The sequence below is a fragment of the Eublepharis macularius genome, chromosome 17, assembly GCF_028583425.1.
Source record: "Eublepharis macularius isolate TG4126 chromosome 17, MPM_Emac_v1.0, whole genome shotgun sequence".
Taxonomy (NCBI): domain Eukaryota; kingdom Metazoa; phylum Chordata; class Lepidosauria; order Squamata; family Eublepharidae; genus Eublepharis; species Eublepharis macularius.
This window is the reverse complement of record NC_072806.1, coordinates 22785315-22811694: the sequence shown is the minus strand read 5'-3', so window position 1 is coordinate 22811694 and position 26380 is coordinate 22785315. Positions and strand designations below refer to the sequence as shown.

The 26380-nt window shown below is 45.6% G+C and overlaps 1 protein-coding gene across 2 annotated transcripts in view; it reads left to right on the top strand.

Moving 5' to 3' along the window:
* The window catches only part of CUX1 (cut like homeobox 1), a 332631-nt gene that overhangs the window by 185960 nt on the left and 120291 nt on the right, over window positions 1-26380 (top strand). For both annotated transcript variants that reach the window (XM_055001346.1, XM_055001347.1), the window contains exons 6-8: window positions 1018-1141; window positions 4407-4483; window positions 6447-6513. In XM_055001346.1, coding sequence (XP_054857321.1) covers window positions 1018-1141; window positions 4407-4483; window positions 6447-6513 — 268 coding nt within the window. The remainder of the gene's footprint in view (window positions 1-1017; window positions 1142-4406; window positions 4484-6446; window positions 6514-26380) is intronic.

Sequence of the window (26380 nt, the reverse complement as noted above, 5' to 3'; positions counted from 1 at the left end):
ATCACAGTCTGACTTCAAGGAGTCCCTTCTCCAAAACAGTCCAAATTAAAAATTGATATAATGCAATTCAGAAATGTAATGACTAAAAAGGCATTGTTTGGTCAACACTGATCTGTGAACAACTAGCTAAACAGAAAAGTATTCAGGAGATGGTGAAAAATAAACACAATGGGCAGGATAAGGGAGTTCGATAAAATGGGCTCCACCACAGAAAAGGCCCTTCCCACTACCCCGGCAGATGTCATGACAGAAAAAGAGCAGTACGAAGGGAAAGGTAGCCCGTTAAATCTCCCTGATTTAACAAGAAGTGCGTATGTGAGAAGACACACCGTTCATATGGATTCCTTTATTTATATGGATTTTTTTCAGCATTTATGTCCTGCCTTTCTCCTCAACGGGGACCCAAAGCAGCTTAGATTGTCCTCCTCTCCTCCATTTTATCCCCTGTGAAGTAGGTTAGGCTGACTGGCCCAAGGTGAGCTTCTATGGCAGAATGGGGATTCAAACCTTGGATTCCCAGATCCTTGTCTGACACTCTAACCGCTACACCACACGGGGTTGCATTGTGAGCAATTACGCACGTGGCCCTGTCTGTCAGGGGCTCCCCCAGTTAAGAAAGAACCATTTCAAAGGGACACTTTAAACACATACTGGGAGACCATTTAAAAGCGGGGCTTAATTTAGGACTCGTGATCAAGGTGGTGAGGTATTTTGCAGCTGACGTTTTTGTTCCACAGTCAGGTGAGGGAGACCTCAGCTCTGCTTCCCGGCATACGCCATTGATCCTTCTCAACCTTAAAACATTTAAAGTTCAATTTAACATTTAGGGAGTAAAAGGTCTCCAAAGGGACTCGTAGCCATTGATTTTGTGTCAGAGTTGAAGAGCGAAAGTTTAAAGCATGCTGCCGCCTCCAGGGTGAAAGAAAAAGCCGTGTACTCTGTGGCCACGTGGAGTTGTTTACCACTCATTTCCTCTCTTCCCGTTGGCTTCCTTCCTTTCTTTTTTTTTTCCTGCAGAGGTGACCATAAAAGCACTTAAAGAGAAAATCCGGGAATATGAGCAGACCTTGAAGAACCAAGCCGAGAACATCGCTCTTGAAAAGGAACAGAAGTTGCAAAATGACTTTGCAGAGAAAGAAAGGTTAGTGGATGGGGCAGCACATGTGCACATATAGTCTGTATGTAGGGACAGCAAAGGTGACCGTTGGATGGTAGTTTGGCTTTGGTTGTCAATGAAGTGACGATAATACCGTTTCCCCCCCCCTCCCCTGTCATCTTTTTAGCTCAAGGGCTAAAAAGGAAAGGGCTGCTCAATGGTGAAGCGCTTGCTTTGCATGCAGAAGGTTGAGGTTCAACCCTTGGCATTTCCAGTTAAAGCACCTCAGGTAGCAGGTGCTGGGGAAGACCTTTCTGTGCCGGGGCCCCTGGAGAGTCGCTGTCATTTGGAGTAGAGGATACTGAGCTCGACAGAGGAGTGGCCCTCTGTGGCAGCTTTATGCATTCATAGGAAGATTCTTTTCAGAGATGTTGGGAAAGACTTTTCTGTGCCTGAGACCTTGGAGAGCTGCTGCCCATGAGAGTAGACAATAATGAGTTTTAAATAGACTGGTGGCCTAAATTACCAAGGCGGCTTCATATTGGGGCTCACGTTCTGTGCCTCTGACAGAGGGAGGTGGCAGTGTTGACCTGCATGGGCCAATGGTCCGACTCAGAATAAGGCAGCTTGATATACTCATAATCAGGGCTTTTTTTCAGCGGGAACGGGGTGGAACGGAGTTCTGGAACCTCTTGAAAATGGTCACATGGGTGGTGGCCCCGCCCCCTGATCGCCAGACAGAGGGGAATTAAGATTGCCCTCTACGCCCCCTGAGATCAGGGGGCGGGGCCACCAGCCATGTGACCATTTTCTCCAAGGGCAACCCACTGAGTTCTACCACCTCTTTTCCCAGAAAAAAAGCCCTGCTCATAATACTGTAAGCATTTGAGCAAGAAAATCCCCCAGTTCAAATCTCCTCGAGGCTGTAAATGCATCAGGTAGCATTTCTCTTGCTAGCCGATCGAAATTTCACTAGCCTCTGTTGGAGCTAGCCATAACCACAAAAGTGCTGAACCGAAAATTATAGCTAGTCAAAAAGGTGCAATTGAATTTTCTCTAAAAATTAGTTTCTATATGATGGAATCTAGGTTGCAAGGTCTGACATTCAGTCATCATGGAGTTAATGTGTTTATCCAGTGTTCTATTGTTTTTAATGACCTGGGAGGGAAACCTGGCACAGAGCCAACAGCCTTATCTAAACTGAGAAACTACTATTGGTTAATAAGTCAGGTGACTTCCTCTCTAAAGGTCAAGAAAAAGCAGAATCTCCATTACTCCTGCTGTCTTAGTTTGTACTCCATAGAGTCAAGATGTAGGGAATAGAGTTCTTTGTTTTGTAGGACTCCCGTGTACCTTTTTCTTTTAGAGGAAATGTTTTCCTAAAAGAAAACAAGTGTCTGACTCTCGGTATTGTTCAAGATCCATTGCAACTCTGAATTTAACTCTTTTTAACCCACTTTCCCCCCAACACTATAGAGACTAAGATGGGGGAGGGGAGAGAAGGAGAAACTTTGGAGAGTTGGAAGGGTGGGGAAGAAACTTAACCAAAAGCAAGCCACCATAATGAGAAAAACTTTTTTGCCAGGTATTCAGGGGCCAGCCCTGAAAGAGGAGAGGATTCTGAAGTCATCTGACTCTACATCTGGCCCCAAACTCCCTGTTGCTGGCTGCCATCCTTCTTGCAAACCCAGTGAAGGGCCTCTAATGAGGGGCTACGGATTCAAGCAGGTTCACGTAGAAGCATACAGCCCCTTAAGCCCAGACCCTTTAGAAATGAATAATATCACCTGGGAATTGTCGTCAGAAACAAACTGGGAGCCTGTGTGGATCTCATAGTACAAGGACAAAAACCTCAGCATTGCGAAATATATATTTGTGTACGCTGCATCAGGCTTATTGGCACAATCATATGCCACTCTTCCTTAAGATAACCATGAAGAGAGATGCCGAGTGAAACAGGGTTGTATTGTTCCTGAGGGTTATCAAGGAAGCATCACGTCTGCAAAGGTGCAGACGTCTTCTCAGCTTTCAGTCGTCGTCAGGCATTCATGGCACGGATCTTTTCCATGTGCATTGTCTATAAATCAGTCAGCTGTGGCTGGTTGATGTGGCAACTCCGGCTGTATAAAATGGGCAGGCTCAGATTGGCTAGAAGGTAATCTGTTATACCTATCCTGTGTGTCAAAAGGCACCCCTGCTGTGTCATATGTGTGATGGAGTCCCTTCCCCAAACATATGCATCAAGTCCCTCTTGCTATCCCCTCTAGTTCACAGGTTAACCATTTGGTGTTTTGCTTTGCACTCCTGGCCGTGCTGAGATCGCGTCATAATTGTAACAGCCTGCATTGTCGAATATATTCTCCAGATTCCATCCAACACTTGAGGTCTCTGAACTGTGTGGGATAACAGGGACTGAATCTGGGATCTTCTGCTCGCACGCGTGTATTTGAACATTAAGCTACAGGCCCTCTGGCTAAAAGCAGAAAAGCTGAGCTGTAAATTCTTGCTGATGGACATACCAAGCTATTGTAAATGGAGCCATTCTATTGGTCCAGCAAGCCCCGTGTTTTCTGTTCTGCATGGCAGCAGCTCTCCAGGGCTTCAGGAGTCAAAATTGCATTATTTTCTAATTTTGTAATCCATCTTGAGTCTCAGTGTGAAAACTGGACTATAGAAAAAAGCAAGTCAGTAAATAAAGTTTCTTGACCTCTGCCACCCTTTAACTGTAAATTCCAAGAGATTTGTCTTTGTGCCTTCTATATGCACAGCGTGTGCTCTGTTTCAGAGCCATGATCTCTCCGAGTTGTTACTCCTAAGGAAGAAAGGAGACATTTCTAGGTGCCAGCGGTGGGTTTTCTTTTTGCTGCCGCGACTTGCTGCTTGCAGTTTTTCTGGCTTTCTTGTTCACAATTTGATATTTGGAGCCCCAAGTAACATTCTGGTATGAAGTGTTGTTTTTTTTTAAAATGTGTTGCTCTCTGGGTACCTGGTTGTAGTGAGAAGGGACACCTCGGTTTCCTTTCTATACATACAAAATGGTGTTAATTTATTTTAAAGAAACGTTTTTTAAAAAGAATTTAAACTGCCTCATTGTCAGACTTTGAGTCCAGAAGCACCTTAAAAATCTCCTTTTGTCCAATAAAGTCTGTGAAATCTTGTATCCGACAAGGGGAGCTTTGGAAAGCTTATACTCTGGAAATCTTGTTGGTCTTCAAGGTGCTGCTGGACTTGAATCTTGTTCTTCTCCTGCAAAGCCACGTGGCTTTACATCTGAAACTTATATCAGACTTGGTTTTCTTACTTTTTCCAGAATGTTGCAAGAGACGCAGATGTCGACAGTCTCAAAGCTGGAGGAGGCCGAACACAAAGTGCAAACTCTTCAAACAGGTTCGCCGTTTTCTCTTCCTGTGACTTGAGATGTGTGCAGGGAGGAAGGGGGGTTGGTTGGTCTTGGTTAGTGGGTACATCCATAGTACTTCAGGCCTATCACATATAACTACGGAAACAAAGTTAAGAGATGGGGAGGATAAACTCACTTCTGGCACACACGCCCCAAGCACTGATTTCTTGTAAGCATTCCCCATATATCATCCTGTACCAGTGCCATTTCTGATTAATGCTGTGCTTAGCTGTGAAATCTGGATAGAAGCTGGTTGGCAACCCTCTGATAAAGGTATGCATGGTTACCACCGGTGCGAATGCCACACCATGCCATAGGGAATGCTGTGGAGGGAAAGAGTGTGTTTTGGTTGGTTGTTTCAGAGAGTCTCTACTGGTGTAATGATCTGCAAGAGGATTTGCCAAGAAGTCCCTGTGTGCTGTGTAGCTAAGCCCCAGGAGGCGTGTGGGGCCCTGTTTTTGCAGATGTAGGAATGGCTCCCTCACCTGCCCACCTGAGAACAATGTATGGTGTGGCATCTTGGACTTTGCTCAGGCTGAACTCCTGGGCCAAAATGGTCCTCAGGCCACTGAAGAAAGGAGTGGTTTACTGCTTCTCATCTTGCCTTGTTCCCTTCTGAGAAAGGTGAGGGATGACTACCACCCCGTGCAAAAAAATGCCAAATATGACTCACCCCATTCAGTGGCAAAGTTGCGAGCCTCTTCATTTTGTGAAGGTCTGTCTGTTATTTTATTTTTTAAATAACAAACTCAAACATAAGCACATAAAACATGAACTACATCATACAATGATCTAAATCAAATCTCTACAATCATCCCCTACTTCAGTCACCAATAATCATCTAGGTCGTTTTTTGAAATTTTCACTTCATTTAAAGCCCCCCTTTCTCCCCAGTGAGGACGCAGAGTGGCTCACCTCGTTCTCCTCTCCGTTTTCCCCCCTCACGACAAACCCTGTGAGGAAGGTTAGGCTGAGAGTTTGTGACGGACCGTTTTTTATCCTGTTCTGTCTTCAAGGGGCTTTGGGTGACATAAATATCTCCCCCACCCCCATGCATACTCTATTTTATCGCTACATTTTATCCCTGGAAGGGAGGTTAGAATAAGAGAGAGTGGCCTGGTATCTCCCAGTGAGCTTCAGGGCAAAATGGGAACAGATCTAACACTCTAAACACTGCGCTGCCCTAACTCCCTGATGGCGGTGATAAGCAGACATAGATAGGCACCTGGGGAATCTTGTAACCAGCTGGTGACCTATCATGAAAGGGCCGCTTAGATATTTGTTATGGCCACGATTTCTGCTTCTGACTATCTGCTCCAAAACACTGAGTCCCAACTGGGTCTAAAATTCTCAAAGGGGCCTGAAAATTGTGGTGGAAAGCATACCAGTGTAGTCAGGGGTGTGCATTCCAGTCCTCCGGAGTAGGCAGTAGCAGGGGCAGGATTCTGCGCTCCCTTTTTCCTCCCTCTGCTGCTGGGAATCCCCTCCTATCCCCTGCTTGTCTATTTTCTTTTTTAACGTACTTCCTCGCAGTTGCCTGTCCAAGCTGTGGCCTGCCTCATCGCTTTCCCGTCTGAAGCCAAAGCAAGGTTCCCGTGCTATCAGGCATCAATGGTTCATGTCACAGAGCAAATCTATAAACAGAATATAGCGCACTTAGTGAGACTGAACGGGACTGTATCTGGAAACTTTCACCGCTCTTGAAAGACAGGGGCATGCTTTTCTTTCTTGTTTTTTTTTTTAAAGGAAAGAATTTTGAAAAGCTTTTAGGAGTTGTTTTTCTCTAGTCTGATTTTGTTTGGTCAGGGAGAAGGTTTAATGCAAGATGACTTTTCGGTCAGAGAACAGTTTATAGTTCAGTAGTAACCAAGTCGTGCTTTTGGTGGGGGGGGGGTACATTGTGCAACTCTTTGCACGTCCATAAAGTCTTTGTGTGTTTCTGCCCTTCAGCCTTGGAGAAGACGCGGACGGAATTGTTTGACCTGAAGACAAAATATGATGAGGAAACAACTGCAAAGTAAGACTGCTTGGCCCTCTGCTGCTTGTCTTATGCATTTGTTTAACCCAATCTCCTATCCTTGGGGAAGAAGGAAAAACCGAACTCTAAATTCAGTAGCTAAGTTGGGCCTCATTCCATGCGATCAATCTCACACCTGTCAGCACCCATAGAAAGACTTCCACTTGCGGCATTCTTCCTGATGGTGCAGTTATGCAACGCATTCTGGGTATTGTGGCTGGGTATTGTGTTTGAGCCTTTATATGCAATCTACTGGGAATGGGACCCACTCGAGGACAGTGGCTGCTAAGGGTACAGATTCATGGAAGGGGTCTTAACGTTATAGGGAGCCATTTGGCCCCATCCCAACCTGGCATAGGACCACAGTCGTTTTTATTGTCTCCTGTAACGTGATTGCGATGCCCTAGTGGAGCTCTGGAGGCCAGAAGTTGCTCCCATAAAACTGACCCTCATACTAATATGACGTGCTTAGTAAGATGCCCATTACTAAGCCCATTCTGTCTACTGTATTCCCCCCAACACCTTTCTGCTTAAGTTTTAGCCTCTTCTCCATGTCTCTTTGATGACTGTTAAGTGTATGGGTTTTCATACACATTGGATTAAACGGTGCAGGTTCGGTGGTTATATCAAGGCCATTATCCCCCTGTGCTTATTTTCCTTAGCATGCGATAACAGACTCCCCCCACCCCGTACATTTTATTTATGTTTCCTGTCATTTTCGCTGGCTTTTGGCCCCAAGGCAGCCAACAATTTCACAATCAGAGCTCCAAAGGGTCTCAGCTCCATGGGCCTGCTGATTATCTTGGGTCATTCAGAGGTCACGGTGTGTCTCTAGGGAGTCGCTGGCTCTGTCCCCTGGCCTTGGGATGAAAGCGGAAATGATCTTGCCAGGGTTTCATCCTTCTCGGTGTGTAATGAACCAGGGGCTGGAGTGTTTAGCTGAGGATGGCTGTTGGTAAATAAGACGGCATCGCCATGAGCTGCCGTCAGGGACTTTCAGACTGTGAGCTAAGCTACAGATGACGCCAGATGCATTTTTTTTTAACATGTCGGGGATGTAATCTTACCTGGGAACCGTAGTTGAAAACAGTGTTATGTCCTTAGCATGGGGAGAGAGGAATACAGGACCCTGTCCCTAGCGCAGGGAGACAGGGAAGGGCTGGTAGTTCATCTCTCCATTGAGATTGCAAGACAACCATTGCAAAGTTCCTCTCCTCCATTGATTTTGTGCGGCTCTGCCTTTGAGAACTATCTTTGGAAAGCTCTTCCCCTCTCCATGCTAGGGACGTAACGCTGCTTTCAGCTACAGTTCCCAGGTAAAATCGTGTCCCCGACCCGTTAACAAACACGTGTGGCGTCACTTGTAGCTTAGCTCTGTATTTCTGGAGAATCCTAAGTATTCCTCAGAACTATTCCTCAACAAGAAACCCAGTTATGGTGGGCAAACTTACCTGAAAGACCACTACTGAGATCCCTCTGCAAATACACAGCCACAAGGAAGTGTTGAGTGTGTTATAGGGAATATCCTCCATCAATCAGATTGTACATCCTAGAACATTCCCAAGAATCCTCTGCCAGTGCATCGGAGTTCTGCGGCAGGCAAGTTGATACGGAAAGTGTTTTGTGATGCCAGAAATTTTGCAAGCCCCCAAATTTTATAAAACTGGCCTCTTTGTCAATTGGTAGGCATACGTTTTTGATAGCAGATTCTTACACATTTTTTAAAAGTCTGATCAGTTCTGTACCCAGGTGTGGGCTGTGCAAGGCTTCTTTCTACCCAGGAAATGTTGAGCCTCTTTAATGATGGTCAAGCTTATGCTCAAGGGAAGCAGGAAGTAGAATCTGAACAGAATGTGTGCGTATGCATTTGTTTCCTTGGGTAATTACCAAAAAAAACCCTTCCAGGGCCTTGACGAGTTCTTTCCTACAGCTACTGGCCTGGTTTCAGTTGTGATTTTAATACATGGACTTTTCTGCTGCATTGGCTTTATAAATATTCCAGCGTGCAAAGCGAAATGAGAACTCTGCATTTGACTAGTTTCTAGAAGTGCTGTTGGAGAGAATTTTTTTTTACTCAAACAAAAAGCTGTAGTAGCAGTAGTAGTAATACTGCAATTTCTTGCAGTAATAGTAACAACCCAAAATGCATCCTGCAGTGCCTTAAAGCTGGCCATGTTTATTGAGGCATAGACCAGAGCTCTACTTTGTCAGAGGCCTGAAGGTGGTGCCATAAGATGGCAAAGTTACGTTCATGTGCATACAGGTATGATGGGCGCAGCAAAACAGTATTGTGAGCAACAGCAGAGCAGTGGCTCAGTGGTTGAGCATCTGCTTTGCATATAGAAAGTCCTTGGTTCAGTCCCTGGCAGCTCCAGTTTTAAAAGGACCAGTCAGTAGGTGATGAAAAAGACCTCTTCCTGAGACCTCGGAGAGCCGCTGCCAGTCTGAGGTAGGCAGCCCTGACCTTGACAGGCCAAAGGATAAGGTAGCTTCATGTGGATGCCAAAAGATAATTTTACTGTGGAAGACACTAGTTGTTAGTCACGTGAAGTGGAAATTGCCTGAGGGAACTTGCCTTGATCCAGGTGGGCGTCACCTTTCTGCAGTCCATGATGGGTGTACCCCTTCTTCCCAACAAGATAACTTGTATCTGACTGAAAGGTCGTAGAAACATAGAATCATAGGGTTGTGACAGACATCCCGGGTCATCTAATCCAGCCCCCTTCACAACGCAGGACATTCACAACTACCTCCCCCACCCACCCACCCCACACACACCCAGTGACCCCTGCTGCATGCCCAGAAGGGATCCCTAGCTGAACTGGCCTAGGGAAAATTGCTACCTGACCCCAAAGTGGCGATCGGCATTACTCTGGGCATGTAAGAAGGGGCCACGAAAATTAAGCACTGATGTAACCCTTCCTGCCATCCCTCTCATGAACTGCCTAGGTTCACAGAATGAGCATTACTGTCAGGTGGCCATCTAGCCTCTGCTTAAAAATCTCTGTCCCTTGTAATTTCCAGCCACAATGAATTTCCAGCCACAATGAATGTGTTGATCTTTAAGGGGGTCCAGGGTTCTGGGTTGTGTTGGCTGCCACAGGCTTAACACGGCTGCTCTTCCCCAGTTTGGTCATCCTGAATACATGAAGCTGGCTTCTCCTGAGCCAAACCCTTGATCTGTCCAGATCAGCATTGTCTGCTCTGAGTAGCAATGCCTCTCTAGAGTCTCAGGCCAGGAGTCTTTCACTTCACCTACTTCTTGATCCTCTTAAGTAGAGACACTAGGGGTTGAAGCAGGGGCCTTCTGCTTGCAAAGCAGGTACTCTCCCACTCAGCTACTCCTCCTCCTCTAGTGGCGGTAGCTGGCTCTTGATAAAGCATCATTACATGATGAGGTATGGTGTCATAATAAGCCAAAGTGATAATGCTTGCCCGCAGGTGATAGAGAGAGAGACAAGGGCGCACGTGAGCTGGTATACAAACTTCGGCTTGGGACTGTTGTGTTGCTTTTAGAGAGTAGCTCTTCCGAATGATCTGAATGCATACATAGCATTTGCCCACCAAGAAACTTGCTCGGTTGCATCCCTATTCCAGCCCAAGATTTTGTCTCGGCTGCATCTTGAAGCAAATGGGGGCTTTGCAGCGTGTCAGCTGGAACGCCAGAAGCTGCAATCGACAAGACGGCATCGCTAAAGTTTTCCATGTGTAGGCTTGAAATAAAATGTAATTAGGTCTTTATGTGCGGAACAAGGATCCATTGAGGACTACAGCTGGCCTTTGTTTTCCTCTGTCACTGAGTGTGGGAGGTAAGGAGTGCTCGTCTTCATGTTTATTAATGCAGGATTCCTGAGACAAATGGCGAGCACAGTTTAATGTTTGTTGGGACACGGAAGGGCTTGCCAAAACAGTTGTGTAAGAGGATTTTCAAGGTTTTTTCAGATTGGGACTGTTCCTGGGTTAAATCAATGGGACAGCTCTGCCCGCTTTTTTCTGTTCGAAAGGCACGCCAGGAGTGGGAAGGAAAGCGGCAAAAATGGTGAAAAGGGTTGGGAACCCTTGAAGGAACTGGGTGAGAGAGGAGAAGATTTGGCAGCAGATGTGAAAGAAGGCTGGCGGTGGCGGGGGGAGAGACAGCTGTTTATACCAGGGCAGCTGAATGCCGGCCCAGGCCTCTAGCCTGGGTAAAAAGCTCCTACATGTGCTTGTCCACCATTCCACATGCAACATTGCATAGAAATCATGATGCGACCTGTGCAGTTGCAGCATCGCACGTATCTGTGGCCTGTACCCCACTGCGAGTAGGAGTTCCTGCTGAATGTCTGAATCGTCCATATTAGAAAAGAGAGACAGTCAATGGGTTCCAATGCAGCAGGTTTGGGTGTGCTGTTGGGAAATGCTTCCGATGCCTTAGGAAAGATTGGGCCAGTGGGGAGGGCCAGTGTCTGTTAGATCCACTCGTCAGTCTCATTATACCCTGTAAGCCTGAGAATGGAGCAGCCACATGCCAGAGGAGGCAGAACTAGACTTGGCCAATATCTGGAGGATTTTCACCAATAATGCCCTGCTTCTGGCCATTTGACTCCTACAAATGGCATGGGGGGAGGCAGGAGCTCCTCCTCCCCCTACCACAGTGTCGATCTGAATCAGGCCCCACCTGTACATTTATTGATCGATTGATTTCATGTATGCTCCTCCTTTCTCACCCATGGGAACCTAAAGCAGCTTACATCATTCTCCTCTATTTGCGTTGCATGGAAGGGGCTATAATCTGTATCTGGCAACCAGCACTCTCTGCCACAGGACGTAATCCCTGTCTTTCTTCTTTCCTGGTATGCCAGCTTTGGCCTTCAAATGTATGGACCCAACTTAGTTGATATTTATAAATATTTCTGTTTATTTATTTACTTTGGAATATGTGTTGGCCTCTTTTCTCCCCAATGGTACTCAAAGCAGCTTACAACCACAGCCACAACATAAAGGCAATCAAACCCACAATACAAGAAACACGATTAAATATATAAGCAACAGAATAACCAACTCCAGTGTGGGTTTCAGATGTGTCGTGCTGTATCAGCATCGAATGTCCTTCTTGGATAGATGCTCCCTGCCATTTCTGCTCTCCCAATGATTTTGCCAGGATGAGAAGAAGGGCCCTGTTTAGAGGCCAGTAAGCAGATAGGGCCCTGGGGGTACCTATGGTACCTTTTAAAGACCCCCCCCCAGTGTTGTTCATTGCGTATATCTGACTTTGCAGACACTCTGTGTGCCCCCAGATGAACTGCATCAGTCATAAAACACAAGGTCTTTGCCAGTCAGCTTATCAGTTGTGGCAAGAGATGGGGATTGGAGAAGGAGAAGAAAGTTTGACACTGTTAGAAATGAAGTGAACATACATACATACATACATACATACATACATACATACATACATACATACATACATACATACATACATACATACATACATACATACATACATACATACATACATACATACATACATCTCTGTCTCCCTCTCCCCCCCCCCCCACCAAGTTGAGTATAAAATATATATCCTGGTTTATATCCAGATTGTTTAGGGCCTATGGTTATTAGAGTGTGTATATTTGTATTCTGATTGTCTTTCTTGGGGGGGGTCACATTTCTACATGAGATTGTCTTAATTCTAAGAGCTACATAAGCCAAGTTAAGGGATTGGTAGGCACAAGGGTGTTTGGGGGCGAGGCACGCTGGAGGTTAGTGATTTGGTGTCGCATTATGCAGCTGTGCATCTCCCCCACCATACCCCTACACCCGGTGTAACGTGTAGCAGGTAGCCGTGGTTGTCTCCTCCCCTGTAAAGAGGTTGCTGCTTCCTGCTGCTTCGCTGCTCCCATAAATATGCAGACAAGTAGATGAGTGGCTCTGATAGCAAGCAAACCTTTAACCAGCACCAATATCCTTTTCCTTGTTCTAGCTTGGCAAGGACTGATGTTGCAAATGCGATCAAACAACACTTTGATGGCTAATGGTAATTGTGATTTCAGTCCTTACCGAAGAGCAAACAAATTACTATGGTTGTGAATCCCCCCCCCCATGATGGAGTATGGAGGTAATAATAACGTGAACCTTCGGTCATTCCCACATCTGCTTTGCTTTTCCTCCAGGCTGCTCTGAGGTCTCTCCTGTAGCCTACCCATAAAGTAAGCGAAACACTGCACCAAGCCTCTGGCTGGCTCAGCAGCTGGAGAGTCCCCGTGAACCAGCCCTTTAAAAAGCTTGAAAAAGTTTCCTTTTTGAAAAGAAAAGAGAGGGGGAGATAATTGAACCCTTTGATTTGTTTCATGGTTTGTTTGCCCTTTCATTCCTTTCCCGAGGTGCTGTTTGTTGAGGAATGTCTCCAATTGCCAGAGAGATGGTGGGGTGTCTAATATTTCCCCACCAGCTCTCCTTTCAGCTAGAGCCGAGGACTGTGGCAGGCCTGCGATATGAATTTTTAATGCAGAACTTTATACCCCGGCCCTTGCAGCGCGGGCTGAGCGGCACTCTCTGGAGTTTTCAGATTTAACGCTCTGATGAACAAAGCACAGGCTCGCGGCATTCGACATCAGTCGCCGTTAACCCCTGCACTGCCCGGCGCGGAGCACTTAATTTCCCCAAAGAGCAAGAGCCGAGGAAATGGGGAAAGGGGAGGGAGGTTTATAGTACTATTATTTTCAACAATTCAGAATAAACTGGGACTGAGCACCTTCAGATACAGATTTATTGTTGGACTCCATCAGGAGCCGGTTACCGCAATTTGAAGTGCGGTTTAGTCATTTTTTTCCCTGCCTTCTGGGCAGTTCTGAAGAGAGCCTTTTGAAATGTTCTTCCTTCTCTCGCTTTCTTGAGGGCTTTTTGTTTGAGGTGATGTTGCAGTTCTTTCCTGAGAGTCACATTGTTGACCAGTCTAGCTGAGGCTGCCCCTAGGCCAGAGGTATTTCTGAGCCCCTAATAATAATAACATAATAATAACAACAACATTCGATTTATATATCACCCTTCAGGACACCACTCAGAGTGGTTTGCAAAGTGTGTTGTTATTATCCTACTACAATCACCTTGTGAGGTGAGTGGGGCTGCGAGAATTCTGAAAGAGCTGTGACTTATCCAAGGTCAGCCAGCTGGTTTCGAGTGGAGGAGTGGGGAATCAAACCTGGCTCTCCAGATTAGAGTCCTGCCGCTCTTAACCACTACACCTTTTGACTGGAGATGCCAGGAGTTGAACCTGAGACCTGCAGACACAGCATATGTCCCACTATCAAGCCTCAGTCAGCCCCCAGGGTTACATGACCTGCTATAAGTTGAATTACGTATTCTAGTGACCTTTTCCCCCTGACTGTTCAGGATGGTTCCTCGGATGGCTAGAAAGCCCCTTAATAGGTAGTAGTTTAATAACAGCCCTCTAGGGTGTTCTGTCCTCCTTGCCTTTGCCATTTGTGCCCATGTATGTCCCATGAAGCATGAGAACCCCTAGCCTTAACATCTCCATACATCTTTTCCTTAACATCTGTTAGCCTATTTGTATCTCTCTGTATAAACAGGCTTAAATGGTAACGTTTGAGCCTGTTCAAAACTTCAGACATCCCTTACTTTGGTCAGGCCGTGGTTATGTTAGACCAATTTTTCTCCTGCTTTTGATCAACAGGACACGGAGGTGGGTTTTATCTCTGGATTGAAACTGGAGGTGCATTTTGCTCTTACACTCAAAAGATAACATTTGTTTTTCTTTATGTCATAAGCTGGCTTTGCCCTGGCAGTCGTGGGGCCGTGGAATTTAATATCACTTCTCACAGCAACTGCCGTCTTAAAGATGATATTATTTTGTCAATAGTGACACATTTCTACCAAAAGTAGTGGGTTGTTTAGCGTCCATAATTGCTGGGGAGTAATGATTTCAGAGCTTAATACAAATGATTCTTTGCCTTCTAAGGCTAGAGCTATTCCTGTGTGTTTTAGACCTAGCAACCGTGATTATTGCTGCAAACCCCTTGAGGCTAGATTGCCGCCGTGCACTCTGCGCAGGTCTGCCCTTGACAACTCTCCCCTGAATCTGCAAGATCAAATGGATTAGAAATCCAGTGAAGTAAATTTCCCAATGACATTGTTGTTTCCTCATGAACTGATGCTAGTTTTTGCTCGTCAATGAAACCTCCATGGGGAGTTTTCACATATGGGATTCCAGTTTCTGGCTCAGAACTGGAACACAAGAATCAGCCTTGCTCAGAGCGCTAATGACGAGCTGTAGAGGAAGCAGATGTTGGCTCTTTTAACTCTTGGCGGGCGTGGAGGGATTTTGCTTTGGTGAGGGGCAAGAGAACATGTTACATTTGTCACAGGAATGCTGCCCAAAAATGACAGTGTGTGACAACTGCTGCTGCTGCTGATGATGATAAAATTTGATTTAAATACCGCCCTTCAGGACAACTTAATGCCCACTCAGAGTGGTTTACAGAGTGTGTTGTTCTTATCTTCACAACAATCACCCTGTGAGGTGGGTGAGGCTAGAGAGCTCTGAGAAGCTGTGACTGACCCAAGGTCACCCAGCTGGCTTCAAGCAGAGGAGTGGGGAATCAAACCTGGTTCTCCAGATTAGAGTCCCGCCGCTCTTAACCACTACACCCAACTGGCTCTCTGATCCCCTCCACTCCTGGTTTCTGTTCTAGCATTTGGAAATATTTGCCACATTAATTGAGAGTCGTGTTGTGACCCTTTGCATCCTCCAAGATCATGAAGCCTGAGGATAGATGGGTGTGCCAAGATGGTCCCAATCCACATGCAGATGTGCATTTACTTCACCGTGGAGTCAGGATCTTAGCCCTGGGAGACCTGAGTCCTTATTCTTACCTGGCCATAAAGCTCAGGTGCTCTGGCCCCGCTTCACTCCTTTGGCCTGACTGGCCTGACAGGGTGGATTCAGGAATACAGTGTGATAACCCTTGCGAATCCTGCTCTGCACTCCTTGCAGGAAGGGATGTAATGACAGGTTTGCACATGCGCCAAGCACTTGTTCAGTAGCTGTAATAAATCAGGGCTTGACCAGCAGGTAGATGCAGCATGTCTGATTTGAGGACTCAAATGCTGGTATCCTCTGCTAGCTTATGCAGTGGACATCACTTCCCGCCTCTGAGTAGTTTTCTAGCCTTCACTTTGTCTGAGGACTGTGCCAGAAACGTCCACAGGCCTAGTTGTTGAAGGCTACACGGATACTGCCAAGGCTGTTCCAGAAATAATTCTGGGTGTTGCCTTTTCTTCCACCAAGCTAATGTGTTAACAACTGCATTGGAAGAAGAAAGAAAAGTTACATCTGTAGAGCGACTGTCTGTAACGGGTAGGGGGTGTCTTGTGCATTTAAAATGTAACAGAAGAGATGTTGGCTGCGGAAAGATAGGCTGGGTACAAAACATCGCAGGAGGTGTTAATGGCACCCGGCAAAGAATTTCTACTCAAGTAGTGTCAAAGCATTTGCCTTGAGCCCCTTCAAAATCACACGGGCAACTTGGCTTTAAAGCGATACCACGGAATTACATTTGCACTTTCAAAAATCACAGATTGGGCAGCTGCCGCTCAGCAAAAAACATTGCCTGTGCTCTTGCAGGGTCAGGAGGGCTCAGAGAGAAACATCAGCTTAGTAGAAGGAGCCTGACAGAGGGCAAAAGTGGTTTTCCTGGAGGGAAGAGCTCCTGTGAAGTCGGCCTGTGCGCTGCTTTCTGTCTTTTAGGAAAATCAGAAGTAGAAATGTGGTGGGGACTTCCTTCGGACCAGCTGGCAGCAGCTTAGCCCTGCTTCCCACCCCCACCCCAGCAGATGTTTTCAAGTTCAGTCGGAATAGGAATTCCCTGGGCTTTGCTATTAAAACATTCTTGAATGGTACAACCCTCCCATCGCTTTATCCGGAGCATTGTTTCCCTGAAGATCGAGGACAGGGAAGATCCATAGAATTAAGGTGTGTTGCCCCACTGCTCTGCTGCAACCAAAACAAGCAAGTGTCTTTAGCCCAATGCAGGGCCCTCCTCTTTCAGGCGTGGAGGACAAATGGCACTTATTCTTTTATGAGTCCAGCCCAAGAATTATTGGGGCAGGGGAGTGGGGACTGTTATAGTGAGAGTAGAAGAAAACTACAGCCAGTGGTGTTAATGCTGCCAGCCTGCTGGTACATCCACGGATAAGTGTTGCATCAATAGAATAGTATTGCACTCTGGGGTGAAGTAACGGCTCACTTAACTGCTTGGAGATACTGAGCCTTTTATATTCAAACATTGCATCTTGGCCCAATTACTTTTGAGCATTAAAGGTAGATAGATGCTTATTAATATGAGTTTAAGTGTTTGCACTTGAAACACTGGAAACAGACTCCAGGGAAAAGAAGCAGCGGCAAGGTCCCAATTCTGCCATCAAATTGACACGAGAGGATCCTTATTCCTCGCAGTGGGACCACATTAAAAGCAAACTGCGCTTGGGGGAAGCACCCAGTTGGTCTGCCTTATTTTGATTGAAAAGAGGCGGCTGTGATTTGGTGCTTGTGAGATTCCTTTGCAGCCTAGTGGAGCCAGCTCTTCACTTTTGTGCGTAGGGCTATGTGGTATCTTTCATGCAAAGTGCAGAAGTGCTGCTCACTTTTAAAAGCAGTTTTGGTTGCAAAATATGTCACTTGGCAACACAGGTGAACGTATCCGTGTGATTTCCCTTTTTATAGATGGGGAGCAGAAGCTGACTTGCATAACAAGTCCAGAGCTGAAACGGGATTTGAACTCGGCTCTTCCAAATGCAAGCACAGATCTGTAGTTGCTACTCAGGGAAGGTGAAGACAGCTAGTGCCTGTTGCCTACACATCTCCTCTGAGCCAGTAATCAAAGGTGTTAGGAAAACATTCTCTCGGGACTGGTTCACACATGCATGTCTATCGCTTGATTTTTCTTTCCCAGAGAATTGATCTACTGTTAAGGACTGGCTTCTGAATGCTTGCAACTGACTGCTTTTTGTAATGATGCAGAAGTGGTGTTCATGGAATTAGATCTGGGATGGCCCATGCATAGGACTGCCAGTTGGGAAAGCCACATATGGTGTATACTTCTTCATTCTTTGTAAAAATGTTAGACGAGGAAAATGAGTGCACACAGAGGAATTTGGCAATTTCACCATTAACCCTTATGCCATTTTTTCTACATTTCCCCCCCCCTCTTTTCTCCCTGACACCCCCCCAACTATTCTGGACAGTTCTGGTCGCCACACCTTAAAAAAGATATCATAGCACTGGAAAAAGTACAGAAAAGGCAACTAAAATGATTAAAGGGTTGGAACACTTTCCCTATGAGGAAAGATTGAGGCGCTTGGGGCTCTTTAGCCTGGAGAAAAGACGACTGAGGGGAGACATGATAGAGGTTTACAAGATAATGCACGGGTTAGAGAAGGTAGAGAAAGATGTGTTTTTCTCCCTTTCTCACAATACAAGAACTCGTGGGCACTCTATGAAATTATTGAGCAGTCGGGTTAGAACAGATAGAAGAAAATACTACTTTACACAAAGGGTGATAAACACATGGAATTCGTTGCCACAGGAGGTGGTGGCAGCTACAAGCATTGCCAGCTTCAAGAGGGGACTGGACAAATATATGGAGCAGAGGTCCATCAGTGGCTATTAGCCACAGGAGATAGATGGTATTCTCTTTGTGGGGAGGTGGTGCTCTGTTGTCTTGATGCTGGAAGGAAGGCAGTGGGAGGGCTTCTGGTGTCCTGGCCTCACTGACAGTCCTTTAGATGGCACTGGATTTCTAGCCACTGTGTGTGACAGAATGTTGGACTGGATGGGCCACTGGCCTGATCCAACATGGCTTTGCTTATGTTCTTATGGAGAGAAATTACAGGGGTCTATGTCCCAACCACTCATTCAGACACCCCAGTATTCCCCTCTACTTTGCCCATCTACTATGCACATATACGGACTCCCAAATATTTATTTAACTAGCCTGCACCTGGACTATTTAATAACCTTTTAAAGATTATTATTGATTTTATGGTTTTGTGATTAATTCACTGTGTTTTATGAATGTTGTTAGCTGCCCTGAGCCTATTTGTGGGGAGGGCGGGGTATAAATCAAATTAAATAAATAAATAAATTTAAATTGTAGCCCTAGTGAGTACTTTGCTAACATTTTTTAAAAGTCAGTAAGAAGCATTAGGGAAGGGTACATAATTTGTGAGTGGACCTGAAATAGGTGCTCTGGCTCCTGCAATTTCACCATCTTTCAGCAGCATACTTTTTAAGCCTTTCTGCCTTGCAAATCAGAAGACGGATTTTTTAAAAAGGCTGGCAAAGGCCCTCCAATTCCTGCATGGCGTGACGGCGCTAACAGTCGCAACAACAAAAGTTATCCACTGGGTTCAGGGCAGGCACAGGGATTTTGATTACCCCAGAGCAGCAGTTTCAGCTTGGAATATCTCCATAGCTTTGATTCAGTGCACGTTGCAAAGGGCAGCCCTGCTCTTGGCCGTCAACACAAACGTCTCTCGTTTCTTCAAACATTGGCAGGGCAACAAATCTGACTTTTCCTCTTTTGGCTAGAGACTCCCTTGCCTTTGCAGAACGGGCAGCAAGATGAAAGCTCAAGGAACAGAGTTTTGCAGGTTGACCAGTTCCAGGGTTAACAAAGCAATAAGACCAGCCTCCCCTTGGGCATTAGTTGTTTTGGAAGATTTACAGGTAATGGTAAAAATAGCAAATATTCCTCTTAGGGGCTGGGTCAGAAGTCATGGAGCTCATTTTGTAGCTGCAATTAAAAGGCCAGAAGAGGTAATGAACTGGCACTCCCTCTCCCTTTGTCTTTCTCCTACTCTTAATTCCGCCTTCATCACGGTTAAGGGCTATTTTGGCACCAACGTTAACCAAGATCAGGCTCACCGGTCCCCTTCATACGCTTGCTTTGCTCTTTGGAAGCCGCATCTCATCCTGCACTATTGTAGCTTGAAGGCAGATTGTTTGCTTTGCCTGCAGAAGGTCCCTTGTGTCTCCAGGTGTGAAAGGATCAGATAGAACAGGTGATGTGAAAAACTTGTGCCTAAGACCCTGGAGAGCTGCTGCCATTCTGACCAGCTAGTATAGACCTTAATGTAGGCATCAGTAAAAAAGGTAACTTCATGTGCTCATGTGTCTACCAAGTTGGGTGTGATCATGTGGTTTTTTTCTCCAAGTAATCCTACTGTATAAAAGGCAAACTGTATTGGCAATGACTCAGTTTTTATCCTTGCTTTGGTGCATAGCTGATGACTCTAGTCTTGAGGCCACTGCGAAGCACCCGCTTGCCACCAGGAGGGGGCTCGCCGGATCAGTTTGCCAGAGCCCGTTGTATTTTTTCACACAACGGGCATTGTTGCTAGTAAAATAATAATAGATAACTGCTCAGCACCCCAGCAGCAGGGAGGGTGCTGTTTATGTGAGGAAGAGGCTCAGCCCACACAGTTGCTGTGAGGACCCGCATACAAGTGCCAGAGCGTCCCTTGCAAGCCCCCTTTGAAGAGACCGAGTGACCTGCTTAGTCAAGATTCTTAGTTAGCTTCAAATACCAGTTAAGCAAGGGTAGCCTTAACTATTATCATTGCTGACTTATCTAGAGCAGTGGTTCTCAGCCAGTGGGATGGAGGGTTTGCTTAATAATAACTAAGTATTCACTTTCATGCAATTCACATGTCCACCTACAAGTGTGATGGGCAATCTCCGACTGCTCCTGCCTGCCGCGGATTATCCATCTGTGCCCTTTTGGCATGCTGGCAGTAACCTTGGAAACTTGGTGTTTCACCCACTCTCCATCCCCCCACCCATCCCTCCTGCCGGGGATTATCCATTGTGTCTCTGTAATTTTGTACATCTTTAAAATCTACCCTAAATGATAAGTGTAATAACAGAATGCCTGTAAACATGGCCAAAGTGAGCTGTTGGTTTCTGTCATGGTAGGTTCCTGGGTTCTTTGATAGAGCAATTGGTGGACTGTTGGATATGAAAGGTCAAGAACCACCAATCTAGAGAAAACACCTTCGGGATGGGAGAATTCCCTCAGTCCTGCAGCTTAGTCTCAACTGATGGGCGTTGCATCTTATTCAGTCTTCAGTGGTCTCCAAAAACAGCTTCCCACCTACATGGATCTGTTTTCTCATGATGTGCTCCCACACGTCTAGGTGATCCAGTGGCAAGTATGGGCACCGTGGCAGCTAGGGACACATTGCTGCTAATGTAGAAGCAATCCAAAGGAAGGGCAGAGGTGCCCTTTGGATGTAGCCCTCAGCTGTGTGGGAGCTTCTTTCTAGGATGCTGTTCAGCACCACCTGGGGCTGTTACTTGAGGAGCACCTTAGCTTACCTCTGAAGATGGAGGCGCTGTCTGCTGCTGACAGGAGGAGAGAATAGAACTTCTCAACCCCAAGCAGTTCCTTTGGCAGCTTTCCCATTGGCTGGCATTCCTCCATGCTGAAAGTTCCGAGAGAGTTTGCTTGCTAGGTTCAGAAGAAACCCAGGGCGAGAATCGACTGCTTAATGCCCAGCCTCCGCTGAAGGATTCCGACCTTCTCGTTGGCAATTTGTCTTGCGCTTAGCAGCCCTTTGGAGTTAGCTCAGGGCCACCTGCTCGGGCTAATCCAGAGAGCCATCTGCAGTTAATCAAGTTGTCTGCTGCCTGCTTTGGGTCCCTGGTTTGGCTGTCAGCTGTATTTTCGCTACAGGATTTTAAAGGTTAAACAACTCTGGAGAGGCAGGCAGGGGATTCTGTAGCCTGTTGCTGCCTACATAAAAGGTCAATCTGGAGAGGTTTTGAGTGGAAGAGGGTGGCCCATTCTTTCCTCTTGAGCCTCTCCTGTTCATTCCAGCATCTCTAGGAAAGGCGCTTCTGACCTGGTTCCAGGGCTTCCTGGATTTGTATGCTAATGTAGCATGTAGGTCCTTTAAAAATAAGTAATTATTAAACCTGTTATTGGAGATGTGCAGTTCAGAGCGGTTCAGCGTCACCTGTTCTCAACTGACACTTCCTGTGGTTGCCTTCCGTATCAGACTACTTCTCTGGGTAACTCCAACCCCTATTATTTTTGTTTACAACAGTCACCTTACTCTGCATTTGAGGAAGGAGAATAAAATGGATTTATTTGGGAGGTTTGATAAAGAATCCAACCTGTTTATTCCTGGTGTGTTGAAACGGCAGCCGCCAAATGAATCGCACAGCAAGCAGCTTGGGGCTGGTGTATGCTTGGTGCTTTCTCTGCTGAAGGCGAAGGAGCCCTGGATTGTCTGTCTTTGTGATTGCTCCTTGGGTCGCATGTTTGAGTATCACCTGTATTTGTGCTGCAGTCTACACAATGTTTGTTTTATTACACTCGGGGAAATTGACACTGCGCTGGGGTGCCCAAGGCCACGCTGAGGGTAATTCTATATTTTTCCCCGACTCGCTCTTATCTTGAAATGAAGGAGAGGGGGGAAGGTCTGCTGTGCTTGGATCTTGCAGCTTTACAACAGTGGCAGAAAGGAGGGAGAGAGAAACAAAGCGTGTAGACTTGGGTGAAAAATCAGTCTTTGCATCTGTTGTCACAGAGCCTGCTAAAGCTTAAGTGTGTGTGGGGGGGGGGGGTTGTAGGATCAAAGCAGGTCAGAGACAGGAGATTGCAGTTTGGGGGGGGGATGAAGAGCAGTGGTCATCAGACGATCTTCTGGGAATATTTTTCCCATTGTCAGCTGAGGAAACTCTGAGGATTTTTGGAGCACATAGGTGGCTATGCTCTCGGTTTACAAATGACACTGGCTCAGACCTCTGGGGCTTTGCAGTCTCTCCAACATGCCTCCGTGGCTATGCATTGCACAGGAAGATTGGTAGTGGCATCTTTCAGAGAAGCTCATCCATCATCACTGGTTTCCTCACTGAGGAGATCTTGACAAGCTTCCAAGGAACCCTGGATTTTCCCAGAATACGGTTGGAGAATACAGAACCAGGATGGCCCAGATTTAATATTCTCAGGAGTCACTTTGTTCTCCTGGCAAGCGCTTTGGGTCAAAGTGTGTTTTGCCACCCAAACGGTGACCCTCACCCCCTTACAGCCTCCATTACCAAGTTAGTGATGTCTCTGTTTTATTTTACAAAATTTATATCTTGCCTTGCTGCCCTCATAGGGACTACCAAGGCAGCCAACTAATTAAAAACATACTGTGAAAATCACATCTTAAAAACCATTAACACCAACAAAAAACACATCATTAAAACAATCAAAACCATAGCTAAAGTATATAAAAAACATAAAAACAAAACATTGGGCAGGAAGGAGGAATCACTGAGGGAACATCAAATGAAACGGACCCATTCATGCAAGATGATAACAGAAAGGGGACAGATGATTCTCCCTGGGGAGAGAGTTCCAGAGCTTTGGAGCCACAACTGAGAAGGCCCTCTCTCAGATTGCCACCCGCCTAATCTCAGAAGGTGGTATCTCTGGTACAAGACAATATGGGGTTTCAACCATTCAGTTTTTACTATACTATTTAAGAAACTACTGTTCCAAACTCAACAATAGAGTGATGCCTGCTTCTCTCTACGTTCGGCATGTCCATTTGGAGAGAGGCTCTCAGTTTGGGAATGATGCTTTGGAGCTCTTCGAGGACAGCAGTGCGGGTTTTCTCTAGTGAGTTTATAAAATGGTGTGGGAGGGAGAGATAAGATGTTGGGGATGGATGGCTGTTTAGTTCTAAGTCCATTGACCTCAATGGACATAGAAGGGTATAACTGCTTAGGATTGTCCTGTGAGTTGCCGTAGAACTATGTCCCATAGCAAAGCTAAGATAAGGGGAAGAGGACATTTAAAATAGTGGTTTAAAATGTTGAAAAACACACCAAGGATCTTTTGTGGCCCAAAAGGGCGATAAATAGCAGTCAGGTGTTCATAATTACAGTGTTGTGTACTAGCAGATGAAGGCAAAATCATAGGTGCTGTACCACACTGGCTACTTAATATTCTGCTGCTATAAAACTAGTTGGCCACCAGGGCTTTCTTAGGAAGTTGTGACCACAAATGGGCTGGCATTGGGGGTGGGTGGGGAGAGAGTAACATTTTTCCTGTGATGACCCATCTTGTGATACATTACCCGTGTGTCCCATAATACTTGGTTCGGTTGAACCCAGGTCTGCCAGAGCCTCATCTAAACACTAGTGATTAGACCATGCAGTCTCTCTCCATGTGCAACATTCACCAGAATCCCTCCTCCAAATCCCGCCCCCCATCAAAACTCTGATTGGCCTACCTTTCCCTTTCCAACAATGAGAAGGGGAGGAAATGTTTAGAAGTTGGCTGATTTCCATCCGTTTTGCCTTGTTTAATATTTTTCTTTGGAAGGCGAGTTTTGATTACATGTAGGATTATCTTTAAAACATCTCTGGAAAGGCAGGCAGCAGCCACTTGAACCACACTCTGAGCTTAATCCCGTTGCTGCATTGGCTGTGTAATCTCCAGAGCCCCTAAAATCACCGTTCTTTGATCGCTTTGTTTTGAAACCCTTTGATTTCCTAACACACACACTTCAGAGAATGTTTTCTCTCATTTAAACTCCATGGGTAGAAAATTCCAGTGTTGTGGTTAACATTGAGACATGTGAACATGCCTTAGGCAAGGCTAAGATCGTGGGTCATCATGTCTCTGCTGAGGGTAGACCCTAAGACACACTCCACATCGCCCAGGGTCTCAAGCAGAGAGAACGATCTTTCTCAGCACCTGTTACCTGAGATCCTGTAAGCGAAGAGGATGAGAATTGTTATGCACTGTAGCTATACTGCCATAAATCACGGTCTCCCCTAGAGTTATTGATGAACTCAGTGAACATCTTGCTAAAGATGTTGTGGATGCCAAGGAGCTATTTGTTCCCAATAGCTCCAAGGTAGCCTTCTCGTTTGTCTTTTTTGACAACACTTTTAGTTCTACCTTGGGAGAAAAGCAGCATCTAAATCTTCAAAAGAAACTAACAAAAGCACGGCTCTTGAAAGACAATGTTACCTACAGTTTGAAGTCATAATAACTTCCCATGCTATTTTAATTACATAGTATTGACACACACACCCCGAAAGCACAACAGCAAAACCTGCACACTTGGTAACTGAAATGTTCCTTGCCCAACGCCATCTTTGCCCTTTGGTCAGGGGTATGCCTTCCAGGATGTGCTTGGTGGTCTAGTACTGATCCGTATTCTGATTCTGAGCATTTTGTGCCTTTCGAAGCATGCTCGGTCATCATTGAGCTTTAAAAAAAAACACCTTGTAAATTAACCAAAAGCAAGTTTCCTGAATACCCTGCAAAAGTCTCCTTTGACTGTAGAGAATCTCAACCTTGGCTGATTCCGGACACATTAGATAATGCACTTTCAATGTACTTTATCAATCGTTTGAGGTGGATTTTTTGTTCCGCACACAAAAATATCCGTTCCAAATGATCTATAAAGAGGATTGGAAGTGCATTATCCAACATGTGCGGAATTGCTCCTTGTCTGTGAGGCGGCCTGGTTTTCCTGCTTTCTAGATTAGCAGGCACCCCCCCCCCCCGCACACACTTATTATTAGATGTAGCCATGAAACACACAAGCATATAGGGAGCAAGGGTGGTGTAGTGGTTAGAGTGTCAGACTCAAGTTTGAATCCCCACTCTGCCATGAAAGCTCAGTGGTGACCAGTCACACACTCTCTGCCTAACCTACTTCACAGGGTTATTGTGAAGGTAAAATAGAGGAGAGGAGAATGATGTAAGTCATTTTGTGTCCCCGTTGGGGATAAAGGTGGGATATAAATGAAATAAAAATAAATAAATAAATGTGTGTTTGGTTTTATATTTAAAGATCCTGGATTGTTCAATCAGTACCATGTTCTCTAAATTTTACTTAAGTTTTCATGGAATTGCAGCCCTGCATGCAACTGTTGTGCATTTAAAGGTATGATATACATTTAGATAACAGCGGTGTGGGTTGTCTCTTCAGTAATTCTGTGCACCTTGTTGCACTTTACAGGGTAAAATGAAACAGCACTCTTATATCAGAAATGGCTTTGGATGTCACTACCCTCTCCACTGCAAAAGCAGCTTTGCTAGGCAGTATTACGAGGTGCTGCCCTGAGAAGTACCACCCAAAGTTTTCACGGGAGAAACTAGCCAGGCTGTCTTGGCCTCTTGCGGGCATTGATATGATACACTGAAAATCATCAGAAAAACCTACTTTTCCATCTCCTCCATCCTTTATATGACCAACAGGGTTAGTTTGTCACAGGCTGCACTCAGGCCTCACATTAAACCCTGTGTATGAACTGTGGTTAGCCCTAATGCAGGTAGCCTGACAAATTGAGGTTTGCTGGTTGGCACGAAACGTGGATTTCAAGCTAAGGTTTGTAGCTGGTTCCCCACAGCTTTTGCTCATTTGTGATTCGTTGCAATGGCTAAATTTTTAAACCATGTCTGATGGGAAACATTGCCCTTTAAGGTCACCTGGCCGCAGAGAAAGAAGGATATCCTCCCTGATGGGAAAAGAGCAAGAAGAAGGCAGCCAGGTTTTATTTACAAATGTTTAATAGAGTAACTGGAGCTTGTTTCACAAACCACAGTTTATCATGATGTATGCATGAATGCAGGCAAATTTTCCTTCCTTTTTATTTAAACAAATGATGCAGATCCCCAATATCAATAGCAGGTAGTGCTTTTTATTTGCAAAATGTCCTCATAAAAGTTTTAGTAGAGCATTTTAACAAGCCTTTGTGGTTTCATATTAACAGTTATTCAAAGCAATAAAAAGAAAGGGGGGAAACAACGATGGGAAAAAATATTGCTTGTTCTCTCCAACTGAAATGTTACACTGT